The sequence below is a fragment of the Trichosurus vulpecula genome, chromosome 1 (assembly GCF_011100635.1).
Source record: "Trichosurus vulpecula isolate mTriVul1 chromosome 1, mTriVul1.pri, whole genome shotgun sequence".
NCBI classification, from domain to species: domain Eukaryota; kingdom Metazoa; phylum Chordata; class Mammalia; order Diprotodontia; family Phalangeridae; genus Trichosurus; species Trichosurus vulpecula.
This window is the reverse complement of record NC_050573.1, coordinates 24,335,774-24,362,869: the sequence shown is the minus strand read 5'-3', so window position 1 is coordinate 24,362,869 and position 27,096 is coordinate 24,335,774. Positions and strand designations below refer to the sequence as shown.

Sequence of the window (27,096 nt, the reverse complement as noted above, 5' to 3'; positions counted from 1 at the left end):
CTCTCGCCGGTGTAAAGGCTACCAGGGGGGCAGCGCAGGGGGGGGAGGAAGGGGGGAAAGGGCTGTAGGAGCGGAAGCGGGGCGCGTGCAGCGGCGCGAGACCAGGGGGGGCCCTTCCTCCCTCCCCCTCCTCCCCAAACTACCTCCACCCCTACCCCCCACCCCTGCAGCCTGGCGCGCGCCGAGGGCCCGCACAGCAGCGGGCTCTCCCCCGGGCCATGTCCGCCTACTGCCTGGGCTTGGCCAGCAGCGTTTCAGCACCCGCCGAGGCGGACAGCGCCTCCTGCATGGAGCTGCCAGGGCCCGGCGGGGACGCAGCCCGGAGCCCAGCCTCAGCTGCCGCTGCCGCCGCTTTAGTGTCCTTCCCGGGTGGCCCGGGGGAACTGGAACTGGCGCTCGAGGAGGAGCTGGTGCTGCTGGCGGCTGGGGAGCGGCCGCCGGACCCGGGAGAGTTTTCCCAGGCCGAGCCGGGGCTTCTCGACGCCGCCGAGGCCCCGGGCCCCGGGCAGTTGCTGCAGCCGGCCTCGCCCCCGCAGGAACCCGAGCTGCTGTCGGTGATCCGGCAGAAGGAAAAGGACCTGGTGCTGGCTGCCCGGCTGGGCAAGGCGCTGCTGGAGAGGAACCAGGACATGAGCCGGCAGTACGAGCAGATGCATAAGGAGCTGACGGACAAGCTGGAGGTGAGGACGCTTTAGCCTAGGGCGGGGCCCCTTGGGGATGGGGGGCGGGGGGAATCCTGGGGCACCTGCTCAGCCAAGGAGTTGCCTTCCTCCCCCTCCTCCTCCTTCTTTACCCAGAAGGAACTAGCCCATAGACCACCAAAGGGGGTGTGCACATGGGGGGGGAGCCCTCCAAGCAGGCAAAGGTCTCTCTATACGTGGGACCTACCTGAGTCTCCCACCTCCACCCTAGAAAGCTAGGCAGGGCCCGGTTAATAATCTAGACTGATATTTAGAATTTACATATAGTATCAAATTCGAGACCCTCAAAACCCTGTGAAGTAGATAACATCCTCAGTCTCATTTTACAGATAGGGATATTGAGTCCTTGACCCTATGAGGTAGGTGCTATTCTTAGCCTCATTTTTCAGATGAGGAAACTGAGTCAGAAAAAAGGTAAAATGATTTGCCTGTGGCAACACAGCTAATGTCAGAGGTGAGATTTGAACCCAGGTCTCTGTGGGGTTCCAAGTCTAGCATTTTAGTACCCTGTTCTGCCTCTTAGATAGAGATTCTGATGGCTTTTCTATAGATGCCTTCCTTGAGATAGGATGCATAAACACGGCCTTGGTGTGAGGGAATTCATTCTGCACCATGACTGAGAGAGCCTGTACACTCCCACAGAGAGAGCAGGAGAAAGTCACACCATATTGAAAATCTGTGGTCTGGCCTGCTGAGGAGCTATTAGTGTTCCACCAAGGTAGGCTCGACAAAAGGTAACTGGGGCATTCAAAGCTCTCTGACCTGCTGTCACCCAAAGCTATGGGAAAAGAGAACCCTAGAAGGAGCATGACACATAAAATGTCCAATGCCCAGACAGTCACACAATGTAGCAGGTTCCAGAGAACCGGGGCTAGCCTACATGCCAGGACCAACCACGTGACTTCCAGGTGTGGATTTCACTTGGGGCTCAGCATTTAGCAGATTTGGAAGGGCACTTTTCTAGGTGTTCTCTGCAGCTACTCGTGCTGTTGGGTGACAGGCTGAGACGTGTGGGCACCACATGCCTGACTGCCTTTGGATCTATTCCTCATATTGATTGTAATGTTTCCTGTGTGCCATTGGTTGGTCTTTTTTGGAAAACAATCTTTGTGCTCCATCAAATCCTGCATGATGGGGAAAAGGGCTCCATGAGCAAATTCCAATGCTTCTCTCCCCACTAAAATATTTTTAAAATGATAACCCAGAACACTTATTTGTGTTGCACTTTTCCAGAATGAAAATTGGCTCACTCTCTTTTTCTCCAAAATCAACTGAACCCTACCTTTAACCTAGGGCTGATTTATACACTCAGTTTCCCCAGATATATAAATATTGTGAATAGGTGCCACATTCCAGGTTTTCTGGTATGTAAAGTGCTTTGTAAACTTTAATGTGCTACATGCATGCCAACTATTATTATTAGTTGAAGTGCTTTGCGGTGATGGTGGAGTAGTATCCCCTCAACTAATATGGACATGAAACATACTGGGACTTGAAATGTATAGACAGAACCAACAAATGCATATCTGGGGAAACTGAGAGTATAAATTAACCAATGGTGCATAAACACGGCCTTGGCATGAGGGAATTCATTCTGCACCATGACTGAGAGAGCCTGTACACTCCCACAGAGAGAGCAGAAACTTTCCTAAAATGAGAGTTTAAGTTGTTAAATAGTATGCAATAGGAAAAAGAAAAAACCAGTAGATTTGGAGTCTTAAGGTTTTAGGGTCAAAACCTGGCTCTGCCAGTTGCTGCCTGTATGACTATGGACCAAGTACCTTTCTCTCACTGGGTCTTAGCTGCCTTATCTGCAGAATGAGAGTCCTTCTTAGCTCAGTGCCAGACACATACTAAACACTTACTAAATGCTTTAGCTATCTATTGATGTGTCAATATATTACCTGCACGATCTCTTTCAGGTCTAAATCTACAATCCTATGTAGTGTTGAAATATGAAAGGAAGCTACATTTTCTATCCTTTTCAATGAAAAAGAAGTATCATAGCCTTAGAGACAAGAATAATAATGACAACCATAGCTAATAACAATAGCTTACATTTATACAGCACCTGTGACCCTGGGCAAGTCACTTAAAACTCAGAACAAAACGTTACCTAAAGCAACTCTTTTAAGAGTATAAAGTTTTGGGGTAGGTGCTGACCTGCATTGGGAGAAGGAATTTCCTCACCTGGGAGTTCCTTCTACCAGTGAAATCACAGATATAGTGTCTGTCCTCAGAATGGAAATATAAACATTTTCTCTTAACATCACAGTTAACTTTAGATAACCATGGAAATAAAGGTCTGACCATCTACTTCTATAAGTTAGTTTTTAAAAATCTAGATTAAAAAGCAATTAAACAAATTAACAATAATATTAATATAGGACTCTGAAGATACCAAAGCAGTTTATAAACATCTCATTTTAAACTTCATGTAGGTTCTGGAGGTAATGAGGGTCAATGAGTAAACTGAGGCTTGGAAAGGTTCCTAGGCTCAGGGGTTTAGAGCTGGTAGGGACCCTAGATCATCTAGTTCACTGCCCTCATTTTACAGATGAAGAAACTGAGGATCATTATTGCTGAGATTATACAAGTGAACGAACTTGCCTAGTGGCTCAACCAAAAAAGTTTCAGGAATTGAATCCAGGTCTTCCTGCACTGCTTTCCAGAACCCAATATGTCATGACCTGACAAAAACAAGAGTGAGCCAGTGCTCCAGAACCCAATATATGAGCCCATGGCCTGACAAAAACAAGAGTGAGCCAGTGCTCCAGAACCCAATATATCAGCCCATGGCCTGACAAAAACAAGAGTGAGCCAGTGCTGCAGAACCTAATATATGATCCCATGGCCTGACAAAAACAAGAGTGAGCCAGTGCTGCAGAACCCAATATATGAGCCCATGACCTTACAAAAACAAGAGTGAGCCAGTGCTGCAGAACCCAATGTATGAGCCCATGGCCTGACAAAAACAAGAGTGAGCCAGTGCTCCAGAACCCAATATATGAGCCCATGGCCTGACAAAAACAAGAGTGAGTCAGTGCTGCAGAACCCAATATATGAGCCCATGGCCTTACAAAAACAAGAGTGAGCCAGTGCTGCAGAACCCAATATATGAGCCCATGGCCTGACAAAAACAAGAGTGAGCCAGTGCTGCAGAACCCAATATATGAGCCCATGGCCTGACAAAAACAAGAGTGAGCCAGTGCTCCAGAACCCAATATATGAGCCCATGGCCTTACAAAAACAAGAGTGAGTCAGTGCTCCAGAATCCAATATATGAGCCCATGGCCTGACAAAAACAAGAGTGAGTCAGTGCTCCAGGACCCAATTGTTTCATATTCTATGGTCAGAAAATGAAGCCATAGTGTCTCTGAAAAGTGATTGAGAGCACCTCTGAACCACTGCCAAAGAAACACCCCATTTGTAAGGAACTCAGTGGATAGAATTCTGTATTGATTTCCATCTAAAATGGTGGAACAGAAATAACAGGTAGTCTCTCTTGAGTGATTCAGGAACACAATTCTGGAAAGAATTACTGCCACACCAGGTCTTTGCTCAGAGATTTATAGTTGATGTTTCTAACTCCACCGGTGAGGGATCTGGTTGAAAAGACAGACAGCTAATGTGGAAAGAACATCATGTCAAAGTCAGTTTGAGTAGTAACGGATTTCACATTCGAATGTGAAATCACTGTTGTATAGCAACTCTCAGTGGGCAGCTCCCTGAAGAGTCTATTCATTCCCTTAGCTCTTAACAGATTTTTCTTTTTAAAGGCCCACCATAAGCAAGAAAGGCCCTACATTTTGATCCCTTAATTTCCTTTGAATTTTATGGCCAAATCTAGTTGGATGAAGCTAGTCAATTCAACTCAGCTCAATGCATGTTTTAAATTTTTACTTCTTCAATTTACAAGCATTTGTTTTCTCTCTCTCCCACCTTCTCCAGGTGAAAAAAAAGAAAAAATAAAGCCCCTGTAACAAGTATCTCCAGTCTAGTAAAAAAAAAAACAATTCCTGCATTTGCTGTGTCCAGAAATGTATGTCTGATTCTGGATCTTCCCTGTCTTTTTGGGTAGCATGTTTCATCATTTCTTCCCTGGAATCGTTGTTGGTTATAGGATGGATGAGAGTTAAGTCGAAGTTTAAACAAGAATCTACTAAGAGCCTACTATATACTAAGCAACCTATTAGGCACTGGGGATAGAAAAAAAGAAGCAAAAACAAAGCAGCCTCTGCCCTCAAAAATAATAGCTCACATGTATTTAGCAGTTTAAGTTTAGAAAGCACTTTGCCTTTGTTATCTCATCTGATCTTTGATGATCCTGTAAGGTGGGTGCTATTATTGTTATTTCCATTCTACAGATGAGGAAACTGAGGCAGATAAGGGCAAAATGACTTTTGTAGGGTCACCCAGCTAGTGAATGTCTGAGGTTGGATTTGAACTCAGGCCTTCCTGAGTCCAAGTCCAGTTCTATTCATTTTGCTACCTAGAGGCCCTTTCATGGACTTTACAATCTCCTGAGTAGATAGGATGAGTGCACAGCTCAATAAATCCTGAATAACATCATTTCAGAAGGGAGTAAGAGTTAATAACTGGAGGAGTCAGGAAAGGCCACAGGAAGTGCCACAGAGCTGTGTCCTGAAGGAAAATGGATTCTAAGTGGTAGAGGGGAGGAGGGGGTACATCCCAGACAATGGGCATTGGGGATGGAGAGAAGCCACAGGGTCTGGAGACGGATTGTCACATACAGGGAATGGCTGGAGGGTCAATTGAGCCAGAATGGGGACTGCACAAAAGAGAAATAAGAAATAGAAACAAGATATTGTATTTAATCCTAGAAGCAAGAATGCTTTTTGAGCAGGGGGGTGGTGTGGTCAGGTGCAGCATTTTAGGAAATTTTATTTGGCGGCTTTGTGGAGGATGGATTGGGAAGGGGAGAGACAGGAAGCAGAAAGACCAGGAAACCATTGTAGTAGTACAAGGAAAAGGTGATGAGGTTCTGACTTACAGAACTTTAGGGTAGTGGCTTTGTGAGTTAAGAGAAGGGAATGTGAGACATATTGTAGAAGTAGATTTGACAAGACTTGGCAGCTGATGGGATACAAAGAATGAGGAAGAGGAAAGAGTAGATTGTATCTTCTTAATCCACTGTGCTGCTTGGCCCCTCCCCCATTTACCTATCTTTTTCATTTCCCTTGTGGCTCCCAGAGCCACATTCCAGTCATTGGTCCTAGACCACCAAGTCTCAGTGATAATTGTGAGGTCAAATTTGCCTTCTTGCTTGAGAGTCTCTAGTTTTCTTGGATTATTATAAATATACAAGGCTATAGGTCTTTTGCTGGCTCCTTTCATTGATTCTGTCCCCTGTGAACTTCTGAGCTCCTGTAGAGTTGTTGTTCCTGTTTTGTAGCTGTTCTCCATGAGGTCTAGCTTGGTCAATATGCATGGGAACTTTTCTCCCTCTCCATTCATTTTTCTCAGTGAGATGAGATCAGGACCGGGGTTAGTCATTGTTCTTGGGGAAAGAAATGTTTAAACCTAAAAACACCATAAAATAGCACCAATCTCTATCTTTCTGAGGATCAACATATGACATTTATAGACAAAGATCTATAAATGTGCTGGAGTTTTAAACAACTTTTCCTATAAAGATACTATCTCCACGAATTCTTTCAGGGATACAATAATTTTTTCAACAGGTGATTTTGTTGGTATATTGTGCCAAATGCTGGGAATACAAACACAAGCAAAAAAGAAAACATTCTCTGCCCCCAACAGACTTCATTCTAATGGGGGGAAGACTGCACACAAAAGGGAGCCAAAGGGGGTTGTGGATGGGGAGAAAAGTGGGGGCAAGGGAGGGAGAAAAGTCAGGAGGGGACCCCAGAGAGGACTGACGGACTGAGCATGACTGGACTGGGCACTTTCAAAATGGAGGCTGATCTATTTGCTTAAAATGCTTGTGTTCCAGTTTTGGCTCTGCTGCTGAATAAGTGAGGCTTTTCCACTCTCTGAACCTCACTTACCTCCTCTGTTGAATAAGGGATGTTCTCTCAGGTCCCTCTCAGCCCTGATATCCCCTATTCTAAGGCCCCTCCCAGCCCTGATATCCCCTATTCTAAGGCCCCTCCCAGCCCTGATATTCCCTGTTCTCAGCCCCCTCCCAGCCTTGATATCCCCTATTCTAAGGCCCCTCCCAGCCCTGATATCCCCTATTCTAAGGCCCCTCCCAGCCCTGATATTCCCTGTTCTCAGCCCCCTCCCAGCCTTCATATCCCCTATTCTAAGGCCTCTCCCAGCCCTGACATCTCCTGTTCTAAGGCCCCTCCCACCTCTGACATTCTCTGTCCTAAAGCCACTCTTCTATTTTTACATTCTAAATTCTAAGGCCCCCCCCAATTCTAACATCCTATGTTTTAAGATTCCACTAAGATCTGATATTCTCTGTTCTAAGGTCCCTCCCTGCTCTGACATTCTATGCTCTAAGATCCTTCCCAACCCTGATATTCTCTATTTTAAGGTCCTTCCTCATATTCCGTTCTATAATCTAATATGACTTCCAACTCCCACAGTCTATATTCTATGTCATATCTAAAGTCCCTCCTAGCTCTGACCTGTATTCTAAGGCCCCTCTCAGCTCTGACATTTTATGATTCCAAAATGTGTTCAGTCCCCAAGGTTGTCTTCTTGGTTTTTGAAAAATAAAACCAGCCTAAATACCTGAAGCCTGTAGGCACAAGACAAAGGCATAGGCAGTCCTTCACCTTCAAAGGGAGTCAGCTGGGGCTTTCCAGCTCTGTGTCTCTCAAGATTTCCAAGCAAAGGCCACCTTCACTTTGGCAACACTGCAAAGGAGCTGTCCATAATCTCATTTCCCCACCTCTTACTGAATCCTCAGCGCTATTACTCACTGTCTGAATCAGAGATTTTGTTATTAGGAAGGTAACAGGCCTATAGGCATTTCTCCCCATTCTTTCTGCATCTGTAATTAGTCTCCCTGCTCATTTTTGAAACATAGAGGCATGCTTTCATATTTCCCCAGGAGTCACTTTAAAAATTAACATAGGGGTACACTGCAGTTGCTGAGATAGATTTTTCAAACAATGGCTACATCTTGAGCTTCTTTTCTTTTCTGCAGGCCTGTAATATTTGAGACTCTCTTCAGTTGCTAGTATCTAGTGAAAGGACGCTTAGAGATTTGGAGTTGCATGAACTGTGTTCGAATCCCACCTCTCCAACCTCTGGCAAGTCACTTCTCTCTGGGGCTCAGTTTCCTCAAGTATAAAATAAACAGACTGGACAAGATAACTTGTGAGGCCCCTTCCAACTCTCAAACTATGGTCTTGTGATCTTCTGTTCCCTTGGCATTTATTAATAAGCACTTGGGATATTCAGTTCCTTGTGCTCTGATATTCTGTGTTCTGAGGTTCTCCTGGTTCTAACATTCTGTGTTCTGAGACCCTTCCCAGCTCTAATACAAGCTCTAAGAGCCCCCCCACCCAGTTCTGATAGCCTGTGTTCTCAGTACCTTCCAGGAAGGGAACATAAAGATACCTATGACACCAATCTAGTGTCAAAGGCCCATCAAGATGTCCCATCTTTTGTTGTTATTCAGTCATTTTTATGTTGCCTGATTTTTTGTGACTCCATTTGGGGTTTTCTTGGCAAAGATCCTGGAGTGGTTTGCCATTTCCTTCTCCAGCTCATTTTACAGATGAGGAAACTGAGGCAAACAGGGTAAAATGACTTGCCCAGGGTCACACAGCTCCTAAGTGTCTGAGGCCAGATTTGAACTCAGGAAAATGAGTTTTCCTGACTTCAAGCCTGGTACCCTATCCACAGTACCACCTAGCTACCCACCCCTTAGAGCTTCAAGGCTTGACTCAGGAGCTACCTGCCCCACAAGGCATTTCTTCATTCCCACTCACTCCCAGGTGTTACTGCTTTCCTCCCCATTTAAAAATTACCTTCTATTTATTTATATGTGTACATTTTGTCCCCACCCCCACCCCCTCCAAGAAGAGTATAAGGCAAGGAATTGTATTGTTTTTGTTTTTATAGACCTAGAGCCTGGTAGACCTCTACTTGACAGGCAGCTAATAAGTGCTTTTTGAATTTAATTGAGGGATTTGGAAGGCTATTGGATTAAACAATAAAGAGATTTTACTTAGGATCATAAATCTAGAGCTTGAAGGGCCCTCAGAGGTCATCTATTCAAGTATGGGAAAAAATAGTGACTTGCCCAAGGTCACATAGTGATTTTGGAGAGGGTTACTTCAGTAGAGTCATTGGGATGAAAGCCAGTGGCAAGAGGTTGAGATGTAAGTGTGTGGTAAATGGAAGGACCAAATACAGCGACTCTTCAGAAGTTTATGATGTTTGACTTCACAGGCATAATCGATATCATGTTGCTCCCCTTCTCAAGGGGTGACGGAGGGCAGGACAGAAAGCATTTGAAACTAAATTTTTTAAAAATCAATGCTAATTTAAGTTCAAAATAAATTTAAAAAATGAAAAATGTTTAAAAATTTAAATGTAAATGAGAAATATTTAACAAAATAAACAAAAATATATCCTTTTCTAAGAAGAAGTTTATGATGGTTAAAGAGTTACCTCTATGCCTTTAACCACTTCCTGCCTTCCCCAGTGAGAAAGGATGGAATGATTATCCAATGGTAAAATGGGAAACTCGAACCCAGGCATTCAGATATTTGAGATTTGGGTTTGGTCCACTTACTAGCAGCCAATGGGCTGACCTACTCAGAATAAATGAAGAGCTCAGGTTCTCATTTTATTCCTTCAAGGAATTTGGATGGCATTTTTCTTTTCTCTGCTTCATGTGTCTCTGAAAATTGTGCCTAAATGTAGGTTAATATCAACATAACCTTTGCCAAATCTGTGAAAACCCACAGCAAAACAGAGTGCCTCACCCATATCTGCTGACTACAAGGCCCTGAGCTCACGACAAATTTAGCATCTAATTGGCCAGGCAAGTCTGGGCCAGATCTTTCTTTTGGAAATGTTTCCAAACATGGCTCCTAGTGTAAGAGGCCAGATAGTGAGGATGCATTAATAAGAAAAACCTGCTTCTCTGAAAGGGCTGGAAGAGGGGAAGAAGGGTGCTTGTCCCACAGCCAGAAAAAAAGAAGCCCCACAATGATGAAATGACCACCCTTGTGCTCCCTTACCTAAAGGGGCAGGTTTGCTTTGGTTTGGGGGCTTTGCTTGTTAGGGAACAGGTGTTCCTCAAAACTGACTCGTCAATCTGTTCTGGAGGACACAGACTTAGTGTCTCTGGCTTCTCACTGAACAAATGAGACTGCCTTCTAAGCCTTTGCTGTCTCCATTTCAAGCAATTCACCAGAATAACCACTACTTTAAAATAAGCACCTTTACAATGCATTTAAATGTCTTGCACTCAGTGTCTCAGGACAAAAGTCCCAAATCCCACCACTCTCTTTTTCCACTCCCCTTCATTCTGAATTGGGTTTAGAAGGCTGAGAGAGACCAGAGAGCTGATGACTAGTTAATCATCTCCTTTATACATAGACCACACCCTATTGCTTACTCTGAAGTGGAAAAAGTACTGGGTGTGCCCAGAAAGTGAGGAAACTGGTTTGGGGCTTCAGTTTCCTCACCCATTAAATCACGAGTTTGAACCAGAAAGACTTCTAAGGCCCTTCCCAATTCTTCATTCTATGTTTTAAAGTAAGGCCTTCCCAGTGCTAACATTCTGTTGTAAGGCTCCTTCCAGCTGTGACATTCTCTATTCTAGGTTCTCTTCCATTTCTAACATTCACTGTTCTAAAACTCCTCTCAGCTCTGACATTCCTTGTTCTAAGGCTCCTACCAGCTCTGACATTCTCTGTTCTAGCTTCTCTTCCATCTCAAACATTCGCTGTTCTAAAGCCCCTCCCAGCTCTGACATTCTCTGTCCTATGTTCCCTTCCATCTCTAACATTCACCATTCTAAGGCTTCTCCCAGCTCTGACATTCTCCATTCTAGACTATCTTCCATCTCTAATATTCACTGTTCTAAAGCCCCTCCCAGCTCTGATATCATTGTTCTAGGTTCATTTTCATGTCTAACATTCCCTGTTCTAAGGCTCCTCTCAGCTCTAACATTCTTGTTCTAGGTTCCCTTCCATCTCTAGCATTTACTGTTCTAAGGTTCCTTCCAGGTCTGACTTGCTGCATCTGTGATTGCTGTCTCCTTCAAAGCTGTCTCCTTGGGAGGCCAGACACTTCTCTATCCATTTCAGAGAAACATTTTAGGACAGCCCCTCTTGACAGTTGCCTTCAGCATAGATGGTATATTCTTTTGAATTTACTCAATGATGGGAAGCCTTCCTCCTTTGTGGGTGGATTTAAATTTTGGAAATAGCCCAGAGCCATTCAAAGGTGTCAAAAGAATATGGGTGTATAATTATCCTGAGCAATACCACTATCAGTCACAAGAACCACTCAAGTGGTACCAGATGGAAACTACCGTCTGACCCTGGACAAACTGTTTATCTTCTCTGGGCTTTGCCTTCCTGATCTGCAAAAATAGGTAGGGAACAATTGGTTAGGATGGAGAAATGTCTTTAAAAAAACAATTTGGTAGGGTTGGATTGGATGATTTCTAAGGAGGCTTCCATAACACCTATATTTCTATGATTCTATGATTTTCATGTGTGATTCAAATTGGCTCTGAAGGCAATTCCCAGAGAGCTTTGTACTTCAAGAATCCTTGATTTCATCCATGCAGGTACTCCACAGATTGCAACCTCTCTGACTTAATAAATATTCACTGACCAAAAAAAAATACCTCCTCCCATACTCCCCCTCCCTCTGCCAACCTAATGATGAGTTTCTCAGGAACTTGGCTGGACTGGTCCTGGAACATCAGATGCACAGTTAGTCCCTCATGGCACGGGGCTGCTTGGGAAGACCTAGTAGAACTGTCTGGGACACTCTTCAAGAACATGGGGTTGCCCTCAGTCCACAGTGCAGCATCAAAGGATTTCAAAAGAGGGTTCAAAAAGTGTTTGAAGGGTGGCAGCAGCATCTAGATTGGTGTGTAACTAGCACTCTAGTAGGTCTGTGATCTCCTCAATGGAGGGACCCCATGTCCTGGGCACCTTTTCTCCTTGTCTTCTCATCAGTTCACTGCATGGAGCCCACATAATGTGCCCAAAGCCTTCCTCAATTTCTCTGACACTGTGTAGATGCCATTAGAATGGAAAGACCATCCAACGTTTATTCCTTTGCCCCCCAAATCCTCTTTAATTTATTTGATTTGTATTTATTAATATACATATCTCTTCCAATAGAATACAAGCTCTCTGAAATTTTTGTCTGTATTTCTAGTGCCTACCACAGTGCCTAGAATAGAGTAGGTGTCTAATAAATGCTTGCTGGTTGTACGATTATCCCTTACTCTTGCTATATGACCAGCCCATCTTTTTTTTCCTGATCATACACCTCTTTGATGACCCTCTTTACCAGGTGTGTTGGAGCCAGCTCTGATGGTTAAAATTTCAACCTAAGCATGTACGCCTAAGAAATCGGCAATGGCTACAAATCAAGGCTTCATTTATTGTTTTGTTGATTGTCTAGATTTAAGAAAGGGTGAACAACGGAGATTAAATGTTAAAATGTGGGTATATGCTCCCCTACCCCACCCCAGAGCCTGGTTGTTCAACATTTATTATCTCACACCCCTATATATGTTTAGAACCATTCCTAGCTCTCAAGCCATACAAAAAAAGGAGGTGGGAGTGTACTAGATTTGGCCAGTAGATTATAGTTTGCTGAGCTCAGCAAACTCTTTTAGCATCCTAAGTTTCAGAGCAGATGCTAACCAAGAGAAGTGGAGGGACTTTTGCCAACTGAGACTTCCTTATACTAATGAATTACAAATTGGGTCTGTATTCCAGTCATCTTGAGTTTGATAACTAGAGGATTACTGAACAAATTTATTCCTAAAGCTCTATTTTCCTAGGAATCTTATCTACTTTTTGCCATGACACCATGCTGGAGTCAAATGCCTTTTAATAGTCAACAAACAATAATCACAGTGGGAGCCTGTGTTCACAATAGCTCTTGTTCAATTGTGGAAGGGTACATGTGGCCTGCTATGAAATGTCGCTATGGAAAGCCTGCCCATTCTCTTGTAATACCCTCATTAAGGATGCCCTGAGTACATGTGTAGGTTATTTTCATAGACATTTTGGAGAGGTCGGGAAGTAGATGTAAATAGGTTTTTGGACATTTTGGAGAGGTAGGAAAGTAGATGTAAACAGGTTGCTTAAATAACAACCACAAATTATTTTTCTTTTCTAGCCTTGCCTCATATCCCTCTCCCAGTAATAATCAGACGCATCTAAAAGATTGTCTTTATTATTTCTTTTAAACCACTAAAAAGAGAATGGGCTTTCCTTAGAAAAAGGCTGTTCACTATAGACAGTGTTCTCATAATAGGGATAGATTGAAATCAGAAGGTTTTCTCCATCCCTTTAGTCCAGAGAAATCTCTTTCTATCAAGCTGCCATTGGAGACAGGCTAATCTAGATGAGGTGGGAGGCCACGGTTTTCAATGAGACTCTTCCTTGATGGCTTGATGCTTTGGTTTTTTAGACTGTTCTGTTTGGCCCCAGAGGGCAGAACTAAGAACAATGAAGGGGAAAATGATTGAGGTCAGGGAAAAACTTCCAAATGAGGCAGCTGGATGCATAATCAAGCACTTGGAGTCCAGAAGAGCTGAGTTCAAATTAGGCACCCTCATTGGTAAACACTTATTGAATACCTGCCAGATAGCTGAAGAAACAAAGATATGATATCAGTCCCAGCCATCAAGGAATTTAGTGTTGCTGAGGGTCAATCAGTCAACAAGCATTTATCTAGGGCCTATGATGAGGCCCCTAGGCAGTGCAGTAAGTATGGGATGGATGACCATTTGCTTGGAGTATGGAAGAGAGAGGATTCCTAAACCACCTAGCTGCTCTCATACTTGTTGCGTAGGCAATCTTGGGCAACTCATATAGGTGACATGCCCACTGTGCCCTTCTCTGGTCAAACTATTGTGTTTCATTCTGGGTGCCGCATTTTGGGAAGTTAATGGGCAGCTAGGTGGTGAAGTGGAGAGAGTGTTGGGCCTGAAGTCAGGAAGACTCATCTTCCTGAGTTCGAATCTGGCCCCAGATGCTTACTAGCTGTATGACCCTGGGCAAGTCACTTAACTCTGTTTGCCTCAGTTTCCTCATCTGTAAGGAGAAGGAAATGGCAAACTACTCCAGTATCTTTGCTGAGAAGACTCCAAACAGGATCATGAAGAGTTGTGCACAACTGAAAAATGACTGAAATTGTTAAGCTAAATAGGGATGAGATGAGAGCAACTGGGAGGAGACTGGAGACTCCTGCCTTGGAAAGGATTGATTGGCCATCAGAGCTGGAAATGTTCAGCCTATAGAAGTGATTTCATGGGGACCTGATCACTGATTTGAAGGCTTGTCACATGGAAAAAGGATTAGCCTCATTCTGCTTGGACCCAGAGGGCCTAATAGCAACATCGGGTGGCATTAAAGGAGGCAAATTTAGTCTTAATGTCATGTAAAAAAATCTTCTACGCTTCCAGCTTTGCCAAAACAGGAACCTAAATAGCTCTCAGTTTCCTGCTGCCTTGGGAGGTGGCCTTGAAGGTCTTCAAGCTAAGACTGGATATTAGATATGTTATAGTGAGGAGTTTTTTCCTGTATAGGCTGGACTGAGGTCCAACTGGTTTCCCTTCCAAATGTCAGTTTCTGAGATCCTCGGATTCTCTGGGCCTCCGTCTACCCTTCTATAAAATGAGGAGGCAGGGATGGGGAACCTTTAGCCTCGAGATCCTCTAGGTCCTCAAGTGTAGCCCTTTGACTCTATCACAGAACAGTTTGGATTCAGTCAATGGGCAGCATTGAGGACCTAGAGGGCCAAATGTGGCCTCAAGGCTGAAGGTTCCCCACCCTTGGACAAGACGCAAGGATTCTTAGCTTGTGTGTCTCAGACCCCTCTGGCAGCTTATCAGAATAATATTTTTGAACACATAAAATAAAATCCATAGGATCCCAGAGGAAACCAATTTTACTGAAATAGCATTATCAAAATATTTTGAAAGAATAAATTCATGGCCCCAGTTAACCCTTGAACTAGATGATCCCTGAGGGCCCTCCTGTCACTGACATTCTAGGAGCCCATGATTCTGTGATTTCAGGGAGGGGCAGAGATCAGCAGTTGGAATTGGACTTCCCAGAGGAAGTACATCTGGGAGTCTGTGCTTGGAGGATGAATGAGATTTAGCTAGGTAGGAAAAGGAGGCATGGAACTAGCAGGAGCCAAAGCACAGAGGCGGGAATGACTAGGGTGTGTATAAGGGACAGAGGAGAAACCAGGCATTCATTCATTTCCAAAGGGCCCTGAATCCTCTCATGTCTATTTCTTATCTTGCCTTTACAAGTCCCAGGTAGTAGACATGATTATGGATTCCAGGTCCCATTTGAGGTGAAGAAACCAAGGTACAGAGATGAATGAAATTACTTCAGTAACAAGCTTACGATTAGATCCCAAACCTCCTGACTCTCAATCAAGGACCCTGTGCATATGATAGAAAACCCTTGGAATAAAATTTGCTTGTGCAGAAAATATCCTTTAATTTTTTTTCAAGTAACAAGGAATGGGGGACTACGAGGTGGAGAGGGAAGGAAACAAGCATTTATTAAACACTTACTATGTGCCAGACACTGGGCTAAGCACCATACACACACACACACACACACACACATAATATTATATATATATTCTCTCATTTAATCCTCACAACAGCTTTGGGAGGTGGGTGCTATTATTATCCCCATTTTATAGTTGAGGAAACTGAGGCAAACAGTAACTTAGAATCACACAGCTAGTAAATGTCTGAAGCTAGTTGAACTTTGGTCTTCCTGACTCCAAACCCAGTACTCTAACCACTGCTTGCCTTAGCTAGTGTAGTGGAAGGAGCAGGAGTCTAAGAGTCATAATACCTAGCTCTGAGCCCCCACTTTATTGCAAACCAGCTGTGTGACCTTGGGCTGGTTACTTTTCCTCTCTGGACCTCAATTTCCAATTTTTTTAAAAAAGGAGTATTGGTGGTGATTTCTCATCCTACATTTTGTGTTCAAAGATCCATCCCAGCTCTGACATGTTGTCTTCTAGGGTCACTTCCAAGTCTGACCTAACCTTGTTATTAGGATCTTCCTAGCTCTGACATTCTCTGTCCTAAGGACTCTTCCATCTCTGATATCCTGTACTCTAAGGTTATTCTCAGCTCCATCATTCTGTGTTCTATGCCTGAAGGTCACCCTGGGCTTCCTTCTGAGGGTGATGATTCCCTAGTCCTTCCCCCTCCCCCTACTCTAATATTCTATAATATTAAGAGGTATATTGAGGCTAGGAAAAGTCACTCTTGTTCTCTAAATATATGCTCCTACTAATTGCCCTGTATAGTCCCAATAAAACTCACATCTGTGTGCCAAAGTCTATCTATGGTTTTGTTCACAAGGGCAGGGCCAACACTGCAAGGAGATATGAGCAGGGTCCCTGTTCTGTTTGTGAAGCATCCTCCTTGTTGGCCGGGCTTCAGAGCAAACTTAAGGAAGAAGGGAATATTTCTCTAGCTGCTCCAAATGTCATCTGGGGCATATAGAGGCACGATACTGGCTCGATGGGGAAAGAATATGCTAAGAGACCTTGAAACTGGGAAGAAAGGGGGAACATCAGGGAACTGCCCACTCTTTAAAGACCCATCTCTCTCCTTTTCCAGCACCTGGAGCAAGAGAAACATGAGTTAAGAAGACGATTTGAGAACCGAGAAGGCGAGTGGGAAGGCAGAGTATCAGAACTGGAGAGCGACGTGAGACAGCTACAGGTCGAACTGGAGAAGCAACAGGTTCACCTCCGAGAAGCCGACAGAGAGAAGACCAGGGCAGTCCAGGAACTCTCCGAACAGAACCAAAGACTCTTGGATCAGCTCAGCAGGGTGAGTTACCAGTTAAGGAATAAAGTGGGTAGGAAGTGGCCTGAATGCTGGGGAAAGGGGCTGCCCTGGAATGTCTATTTGTAAAGTTCACGGTGGGAGAAATCACGTGCCTGAAATTGGCTGATTTCACCTTTGAATGATGAAGCTTTTTGCAGATGACTCTTGATTTTTTTCAGCCTGGGAAAATTGAAGGGAGTTGGCGGCTCCCTTGGTGGTCTCCAAGCAAAAGCTGGATGGCCACTTGCTGAATACGGAGGAGAAAGGATTTTTTTATTGTATTGGTTGACTAAATGGCTTTGAGCTCTCTTCCAGCTCTCAGATTTTGTGATTCTATGAAGACAGAGTTGTGTAGCCTAAAGAAAACTGGCCTGGATTTTAATTTCAGGTCTACCATCAAGTACTAGCTGGGTACGTGTGTGTGCGCGCGCGCGTGTGTGTGTGTGTGTGTGCATGTGTGTGTGCGTGCGTGTGTATGTGTGTGTATGTGTGTGTGTGTGTGTGTGTGTGTATATATATATATATATATGTATATATATATATATATGCCAATTCATTTTCCCTTCAACAGTTTCTTGAGGGAGATAATCCACGTATTATCATTACCATCTTAGAGAAAAAACTGAGACCCAGACAAGTCCATGGGCAAGTCATCAACAATCATCAGTCATTAATGCATTGACAAGCCTTTATTAGAGGCAGCTACATGGCTCAGTGGATAGAGTCAGGAAGACCTGGGTTCAATCTGACCTCAGATACCTACTGGCTCTGTGACCCTAATTCTGTTTGCCTCAGTTTCCTCATCTGTAAAATGAGCTGAAGCCAGAAATGGCAAACCACTCCAATTTCTCTGCCAAGAAAATCCCAAATGGGGTCAAGAAGGGTCAGACACAACTGAACAATAACAACTACATGCCAGGCACTGTACTAGGTATTGGGCATATAAATACAAAAGTAAGACAATCCACGCCCTTAAGAAACTTACATTCTAGTTGGGGAAGAAAACATGTACACATGTAAATACATACAGAGTAAACACAATATGAATATAATGTAGTTTGGAGAAGGAGGATGCCAGCATCTGGGAGAAATTGGGAATGGAGAATGAGTCTCTTGAACTGGGTTTGAAGTAAATTGAAGATTCCAAGAGACAGATGTGCCTCAGTTTCATCTCTAAAGTGGGTGTTTTAATACTTTCTCTACCCTACCTGCTTTATAAGACTATTCATTTCAGTTCGATTAACATTTGTTGAGCACCTACTACGTGCAAGACACTTAACTGGGAGCTGAGGGTTTGTTTGGTTGTTTTTTGTTTAAGTAGGGGTGGTTGTGTAGCCCACCTGTGATTTCATCAGCATGTGAAATTTCCCGTGTGGAAATTCCTTCTACTGATCCAGATAGCTCAGCAACTGATCTGGAATTTATAGTCATAGAAATTTTCCTGAGACACTGAGAGATTAAGTGATTTGTCCATGGCCACTGAGCTCTGGAGATACAAAGGTGAAACTGAATGGCCCTGGCCTTTAAGATCATATCCCGTTTGGTGTAAGAAAAGCCCTTTATAAATCTCTTCCTTGTCATTGCTGTCATTTGGTTGTGTCCAGCTCTTCATGACCCCATGGGCAGATGGGGCTTTCTTGGCAAGGATACTTGAGTGGTTTGTCACCTCTTTCTCCAGGGTGTCCCATTTTTACAGATGGGGAAACTAAGGCAAACAGGGTTAAGTGACTTGTTTAGGGTCACACAGCTAGCTAGTATCTGAAGACTATTTTGAACTCAGATCTTCTGGATTCCGAACCAGGTGCTCTATCCACCGCATCACCTAGCTGGCCCTTGTAAACTTTAAACTGATACATCAGTGTGACTTTGTATCAAATGACTTCCCCATAGTCACCCAGCTATCAAGTTTTATATCCTTCCAGCTCTTAGTTGTACCACATTTCTTCTTCACTGGCTGAGCTGGGCATGACCATCAGGCCAAAGAGGAGGACCAGGCCTCACTTGGGTCATCAGGTGGCTTCCTGTTTTACCGATTCCTTCTTGCTAACTAGTTGCTAAATGCAGTTGCTTCTGAGTTCAGGGAATACAGGTGTCGATGCCTTCTAAATTTCATCACCCTATGGCAAAGTACCTTTTGCCTCACCCTAGTCATGGTTTTCTAGGTATACAAGGCAAGCACTATGAGTATCTCTGTTTATAATTTGTTTCCACTTAACTTATCTGTTCATCAATTTCCTAACTGAAGCCTAAAATTAAGGAATTGGATCCCAAGGTCTGGAATCCCTTTCTGGATCCAACATCCTAAGATTCCCGCATGTTTATTGAGGTACTCTATTGGAGGAAAAGGAATGAATATATTCCACTCATGTTCTAAAAGATGCTATTGTAAAATAAAGACAGACAGTGTCGTCTGGAACAGATATAACCCCTGTTGATGGCTGCAGGTGTGAATTTCATGCTTTCATGATTTATAACTATACAGAGACCTAGCTAGTAATTCCACAGCCTAGGGCACAGAGCACAAAAGATACACTCAAATCAACTTTAAGACAAATTCAGTCATGTGTTGGGGAGAAAGGCCTTGGACCTCAGGACACAGAGCCCTGTGTAGGGAAAAGACAGAGACCCCCGGGACACCCGCCCAAGGAGGAGCTAACTCAGACCATCTGGTGGCTTCCTAGTTGGACTAATTATTCTTTCTAAATAAGCACCAAGCTCAATTGTTTCTACCAGTTGAAGGAAGTCCCTTCTTAATTCTGGTGATTTTGCTCTTTTAATCATTTCCTAGTTATCCTGTGTATAGAGTGCTGGGCTTGGAATCCAGAAGACTGATCTTTCTGAGTTCAGATCTGGCCTCAGACACTTCCTAGCTGTATGACTCTGGGCATGTCACTTTACCATGTTTGCCTCAGTTTCCTTATCTGTAATATGAGCTGGAGAAGGGAATGGCAAAGCACTTGAGTATCTTTGCTAAGAAAGCCCCAAAATGGGGTCACAAATTGGACACAACTGAAAAACAGCAAATTTATCCTTTATATAGCTTGCTTTGTATGTATTTGTTTGTATATTATCTCCCCTGTTAGCTCCTTCAGGAAAGGGTGCTGTCTTTTGCCTTTTTTTTTTTTTTGGTCTTAGCACTTAGTACAGTGCCTGGTACATAGTGGGCACTTAATAAATGTTTATTGAGCGATTAATAGCCCTCTAATTATTATCTAATTTATTATAATTATAATCTATCTATTATCTATCTATTATTACCTATCTAATTATATAAATTGCCGGAGTCCCTTTTGGCCCACCCTAGTTACAACTCTGTAAGTACATAAGGCAGGTTGTGTGTATGTATCCATAGTTCCTTTTTATTGTGGTCACATAATTTATTGAACATAATGATGAAAAATAAAATTAAGTGTTACTATATAGAGTCCTTTTCCTCTAGCCGTCTCCCAAAGCTGTCCCCACATTAGCAGGAAGTGAAAAGGGGACAAAGGATAGCCCTGTGTATCTGGCAGCCTGGATCCTACTCTTAATATGGTGGGAAGGATGCTGGCACTCAAGTCAGAGACCTGAATTCAAATCCCCCCCATGAATGCACACACACATACATATATGTATATGTACATATGTGTATGTATATATGCATGTATGTATATATGTGCATGTATGTATACATACATATTACTCGTGTGGCCTTGGGCAAATCATTTAACTTCCCTGGGCTCAGTTTCCAACATTATAAAATGAGAGAAAAGACTAGCTGGCCTCTGAGGTTCCTTCCAGCTTCAGATCTACAATCCTGTGTCCTTTATGACCTCAGGAAAGCCGCTTAACCTCTCTGGACCTCTGTTTATTCCTTTGTGTAATGAAGAGACTGGACTTCATGTCCTTCAAGGATCCTTCCCACTCTAGATCTATGATCCTATGACCTAAATAATCTCCAGCAAGTCACTTAAGATCCTTGGGCCTCAACTTCCTGTCCTGTAAAATGAGGAGACTGGACTACATGTCCTCTGAGCAGCCTTCCAGCACTAGATCACAATCAATCTAGTATTCTTTTGGGGGGGGGCGGTGCTTGGGAGGGGGGAAGGCAGGGCAATTGGGGTTAAGTGACTTGCCCAAAGTCACACAGATAATAAGTGTGTCAAGTGTCTGAGGCCAGATTTGAAGTCAGATCCTCCTGACTCCAGGGCTGTGCCACCTAGCTGCCCCCAATCGATCTAGTATTCTATGAAATCAGAGAATCATCAGAAGAGATATGTATCCATACTTACCATTTATTTTCTTCCTTTCCACATTAAATCAGAGTCTTTTATTTTTTATGGTTTGCAGTCTGTTGTAGAAATATTACTTTATTAGTTAATTAAGGCTCAGCCTACAAAGTCCTTAGATGGAGAAGGTTGAGAAAGAGAAAATCTGATTTAAATAGAGTTCAGGCCTTTTAAACAAAAGCAAGTATGTGATGGATGCCCCAGTCCCAGACTTCGCTGCTCCTGACAATCAAGAGTTGGAATTAATGCCAGTTGAAAACAAAATTGAATTCTAACTCATTAGTTCTAATATGATATAATTTAATTTATAATATATGTGCAATATAATATAATTTATATATAATATATGTTTTATATATAATATATACAACATAATATAATTTATATATAATATATGTTTTATATATAATATATATACAATATAATATAATTTATATATAATTTCAGCTCTGGTTTTCTCTGTCCACTATTGTTCCCATGAAAATCTAATGTGAGCTGTAAGGGAACTGGGCTGCTTTGCAAGGCATAGGGGAGGATGTGAGAGCTGCTTTTAGAATGTTGAAAGTTTGTCATGCCAGAGATTTATTCTGCTTGGCCCCAGAGGGCAGAACCTGGAAGTGGCAAGACAGATTTAATCAGTCACTCAATAAGCAATCAAACAATTAGTAAGGACCTACTGAACACCACGCACTGTGCCAGGCACTGGGGGAACAAAGACAAAGAATAAAACAATCTCTGTCCTCAAAGAATTTACATTCTAATGGAAGAGACAATGAATGTATACAGAATGAAGAAAGAGAATAAGTACAAGGAATTGAAATTTTTGTCCCAGTGATGAAAGCCACTCCAAAGCATGATGGGCTGTCTCAGAGATGAGGGGTTCTCCTTCTGTGGATGTATGTCTTCAAGCAAAGACTAGATGACCACTTGTTGGATTTGTTGGAAGGGTCATTCTTGTTAAGGAATTGCTTGAGCTAGATGGCCTCTAGGGTCTCTGAAATGCTTTGATTTCATGAACTGGAGTCAGAAGACCTGGTTCAAATGCTTGTTCAACCACTTTCTTATGGCATGACTTTGAGCAAATAGGACAATGCCACCTGTCCAGCCTGCCTCTCTGGGCTCCTGTGAGAATCAAACAATATATGAATAAAGCCCCTTGTAAAATATCATGCACTAAATAAAAGTCACTGTAAGGGTGTTCCCCATTTAGACCAGCAGAATTCTTGTAAGGATGTGCCCTGTTAAGACTTCAGCGAAGTTGGAAGGAGTGGGAGGGAGGGTCTGCGGTGTTGAACAGCTAAACTGAATTTCATAGGAGAAGGCCCAGGAAGACAATTAACTTGCCCTAGAACAGAATCAGCCGCCATACTTTTGACCCTCCCCCACTCCATTTGCACAAGACCTGAACAGGAATCTGTGAATTGTAACTCACAGGTCACCATAAGTAATAATGGGGTCTTTCGCTGAGGGAACCCAGCTCCTAATCAGAAATAATAGTTGAATAAGAACCTTCTCCCACCTTCTGCCTAGTGACAGAGCTAATTTCCTAAGGGAGTCAAAGGGCCCCCTGAGAGAGGTCCTCAAGCTAAAGGTTTTTTCCTTTTATGAAAAAGGATAAAAACACTCCTGCTGAGTATGTAGTACCTTAAGAAAAAAGAGCATGTTAACACCCAGCCAAGCCAGAGGTTCAATGAAGGCAGTAGGTAGAGACTGGAGTTGCCCACAGAATCCAGCAGATTAACGTTGCTCTGCCCCGTGTAAAGGAAGCCCTGTGGGCAATTGTGTCCCACAGCCAAGCAAGCTACCCAGCCAAGCACAGCAGCTGCCATGCTCGATGATGAGCCAACCGGGAGACTAAGTAATCTCCTTGGCACAATCCAGTGATGAGCCAGTCAGGCAGCTGAAAGATCTGCTTGGCCCAGGCCAAGTAGATTGGCCTGTCCAGCAAATACTCCATGCCCTGTGAGGAGCAAACTAAACCTCCTGGTCAGCTGAGCTATCATGCCTTTTGAAGAGCCAGCTCACCTGAGTAGTGGAGCCACTCATCCCTCATCAACACCATGCCTAATAGTGAACATCATGAGGATTCTCTGGGGAAAGAGAGGACATTGAATTCCTGTTGTACCACCAGTCATGAGTTGTCTTAGCCATGTGCACGTTCCCTACATGTGTGCCTTGCTATTATTGTTCTTTAAGTTTGTGTCTACTTTCCCCACTTCCCAGTCTGTGTATATAGTTGCAAAAAAGTGTAGCATAAATTTGGATAGGAAATATTTTAGCCTTACTCTTCTTGTATGCTGTATGAGAAAATGTCTTTTCTAAGATTAACTGAAATCTACTTACTGATTGTTATTGGGAAGTGCACTGGTGGGGGCTCATGACCATTAGGAGAATAGCCAATCACAGTTTTACCCCCCGTAACCCAAGGTAGCAGCTATCTCTCAGGAGAGCCAATTTGCCAATGCGAGTATGAGTGTGAATTGGGTGAATGGACCAAGAGGAATGCTGCCTCAGGTATTATTTTGAGAACCACAGGAACTTGTACAACAAGGAAGGTGAAGCTTTGGAGTTAAGATCTTTTTGTAAAATGTGTATGCAAAACAACTCTAAGTTACAAGTTCAATTCCTGGCTCTTCTTACTCCATTAATAACAAATTTGTGCCAAATTGCCCTGCCAGCTCTTTACCAGGGGATTTATTCCACAAACATTTATTACATGCCAGGTATTGTGCTAAGGCTTTTAAGATTACAAAGGTAGAAATTAAATAGTTCCTGCCCTCAAGGAGCATACATTCTACTTACTAGGAGAGATAACAAGCACACAGATAAGTAAATATAAGTATATATATAGCATGTAGAAAGCAGTAGCAAAGGAAGTATAGTTTATATAGCATTATACAAAAACAAATCAAGAGAGAGGAAGCATGAACAATGAGGAAGATTAAAAAATGCCTTGTGAAAAAAGGCAGCCCCTGACCTGCATCTTAGAAGAAGTTAGGAATTCTAAGGGGAAGGGGTGGGGATGGAGAGCATTCCAGGCGTGGAAAACAGTCTGTCCAAAAGCAGAGATGTAGGAGAAAGAGCACCTACCAGGAACAGGCACCCAGCCAGTTTGGCAGGAATGGAGAGTATGTGGAAGGGAGCAATAGAAAATGGCTGGATAGGTAGGTCAAAAGCAGATCGTGGAGGGTTTTAATGACCTTGCTAAAGATTTTGTATCTCATCATAGAGACACTAGGAAAGCTACAGAGGATGATGTATCACAAAGATGGCTGGTCTTAGAGTCAGGAGAGACTTACTTTGTGACCTCAGGCAAATTGAACCACTTCTTTGTGTCTCAGTTTTCTTGTCTGTAAAATGGGAATAATGAAAACCTATAGCATATATTTTAAATGGTTGTGATACAAAGTGATTTGAAGAAGGAGAGAGTCTTTGCAACTTGAGGGATTAGGGAAGGCTTCTTGTAGGAGATGGTACCTGAGCTGTTTTTGAAGGCAGGTTGGGGTCTTTGTATGTGAAGGTGAAGAGAGAGTGTATTCCCTGAATCTGAATCTGAAGACAGAGGATCTAGCTTTGAATCCTAATTCTTTTTTTTTTATTTTTTTTAATCCTAATTTTTTTTTCTGAATCCTAATTCTTTTGTTCTTGGTTAGTTGTTTTCAGTCGTGCCTGACTCTTCATGGCCCCTTTGGGGGTTTTCTTGGCAAAGGTACTAGAGTGGTTCGTCATTTCTTTCTCCAGTCCTAACTCTGGCTCTAAGTATTATTATCTGGCTGTAATTATTGCACAGGTCATACCTCATAGATTGTATTTAAGATCATAGATTTAGAACTGAGACAAATGTAAGAGAGTATCTTGGTCAGCAGTGTGCTAGTAAACATTTAAGCGACTTTCAAAAAAAATAAAAATGTACACATCCCATGACATTCTTTGAAGTTTAATCTGCATTAACATTTTTTCCTCTTTCTGAAGAATAAACAATCCACAAAACAGAAAACAAGCCTTCATTTATAGCATTTGCCAATTTCTAAGGTATAAATGCTCACCTTAAAATTTTAACAGTTGGCTCTCCAGAGCCAGTTCAAGCTGGCTCCAGCATACCACTGATCTGGGCAATCCCTCCATGTTACAGATAAGAAACTGAGTCCCAGAGAAGTGAAGCAATTTATTCATAGTCATATAGGTAGTAAGGAGTAGAGGCAAGATTCCAACCTAGGGGCCTCCGACTCCAAATCTCTGTCTCTTAACCCCTCCAGGGTTCAGTTTCTTCATTTGCAGAATTTGAACTAGGTGATTTTCAAGGTCTGTTCCAGTTGTAAATCTATAATCCTTTTGTGTAAAATGAAGGCGTTGTACCAGATGAAGTCTATACTCCAACTTGGAATCCATGATCTTAATATCTTGTTCCAGCTCCTCATTAGAATGTAAGTCAGTCAGTTCATTAATGTTCCCCATTATAATATCTTTTTTTTCTGGAGACAATCAGGGTTGTGACTTGCTCAGGGTTACAGAGCTAGTAAGTATCTGAGGCTGGATTTGAGCTCAGGTCCTCCTGACTCCAGAGCGGGTGCTCTATTCACTGTACCACCTAGCTGCCCCATCCCCATTAGAATATAAGTCAGCCAACCTCCATAATTAAGTACTGGACACTGTGCTAAGCCCTGGGAATGTAAAGAAAGGCAAAACATTGACAACAACAGTCCCTTCATTCTAGAAGCTTCAGACTAATCATGGAACTTGCTCCATGAGGGTAGGAACTGTCTTTTTTGCTTATATTGCTATCCATGGCACTTTGCACAGTGCCTGGTAAATAGTAAGCTTCTTACCAAAAGCTCTATCCATCTAAGCCTGTTTCCTCATCTCTAAAGTGGGATCCTGCAGGATGATGGACAGGGAAGCTTTTTGTAAACTATCATCTTGCCTTTTCTCTTGCCACTGGACACCCATGACTCTGAAGGAAAGAGTGAGGCTGACTTTGGACAGCTCTGCCTACTTATATACAATTCATGGGAAAGTCAAGTTATCACCCACTATTTCACCCCAACATCATGGTGTCATTGGTCCTCTTCGGGAATGAAGGAGGAGCAACCACAACGATTTAAATGCGAACAGTGATTTGTAAGTTGAACTGACCAGTTGAGTCTGTAGGTGGACATATCAAATTCATTGATTCAGCAGATATTTATTGAATGACTCTATCTAGAGTTGTAATGTCATAGAACTCTCTCTATACAGTGGATGTATCCAAAGGGAAGCAGATCAAGGGAAATACATCACCAGAGAGAGTGAGCTCAAACTCCAAATGGATGCGGAGCCATAGCAGACTCATACCTGCTTTTTGGCTTGGTGAAATGGGGGTCATTATGAAGCACTCTGAGATGGAGAGAGGAAGCAAATCTACTAAAGGCATGTCTTATGCATTGAGAGTCTTCTACCTAAACATTTGGTAGGAAAATAATTTCTTTAAGAAAAAAAAAAGAGCTGGAAAGTTTCCCAGAGAAGATTTCCAAAGATCAGATTTCTTGGGTGATGCCCAATCTTTAAAGAGGTAGGTCATCTCTAGCTGTGCTGACTGCCTCCAGTACAACCCCTGTTGTACCCAAGTAGATTGTATGGTGTGTCCCTTCTTTTTAAACAAGGTGAGCCCCTTGGGGGGTTCCTCTAACGGTTGGTAAAGGGGTAGTTTAAGAGCACTTTGGTTATAAAAGACCCCATGAACTGAAGTTTACTGGATAGGATTCAATTAACTAAGGGCAGCTAGGTGGTGCAGTGGATAAAGTGCCAGCCCTGGAGTCGGGGGGCTCTGAGTTCAAATCTGGCCTCAGATACTTAGTAGCTGTGTGACCCTGTTTGTCTCTGTTTCTTCATCTGTATAATGAGCTGGAAAAGGAAATGGCAAACCACTCCAAGAAAACCCAAATGGGGTTGTGAAGAGCTGGACACAACTGAAAATGACTGAACAACCAATTCAATTAACTACTACTGGTTCAGTGAGGTGGGGGGAGAGGAAAGGGAGGAAAGAAGGGGTGTCCCTGTGATATAGCAGCCGGAAGAACTAATGTGATCTTAGGCTTCTTTAAGAGAGATATCA

General features: G+C 43.0%; 1 protein-coding gene across 2 annotated transcripts in view; it reads left to right on the top strand.

The window, feature by feature from the left end:
- The first annotated feature begins 218 nt into the window (after positions 1–218).
- The window catches only part of BICDL1 (BICD family like cargo adaptor 1), a 134,714-nt gene continuing 107,836 nt past the window's right edge, over positions 219–27,096 (top strand). For both annotated transcript variants that reach the window (XM_036740826.1, XM_036740825.1), the window contains exons 1-2: positions 219–680; positions 16,525–16,740. In XM_036740826.1, coding sequence (XP_036596721.1) covers positions 219–680; positions 16,525–16,740 — 678 coding nt within the window. The remainder of the gene's footprint in view (positions 681–16,524; positions 16,741–27,096) is intronic.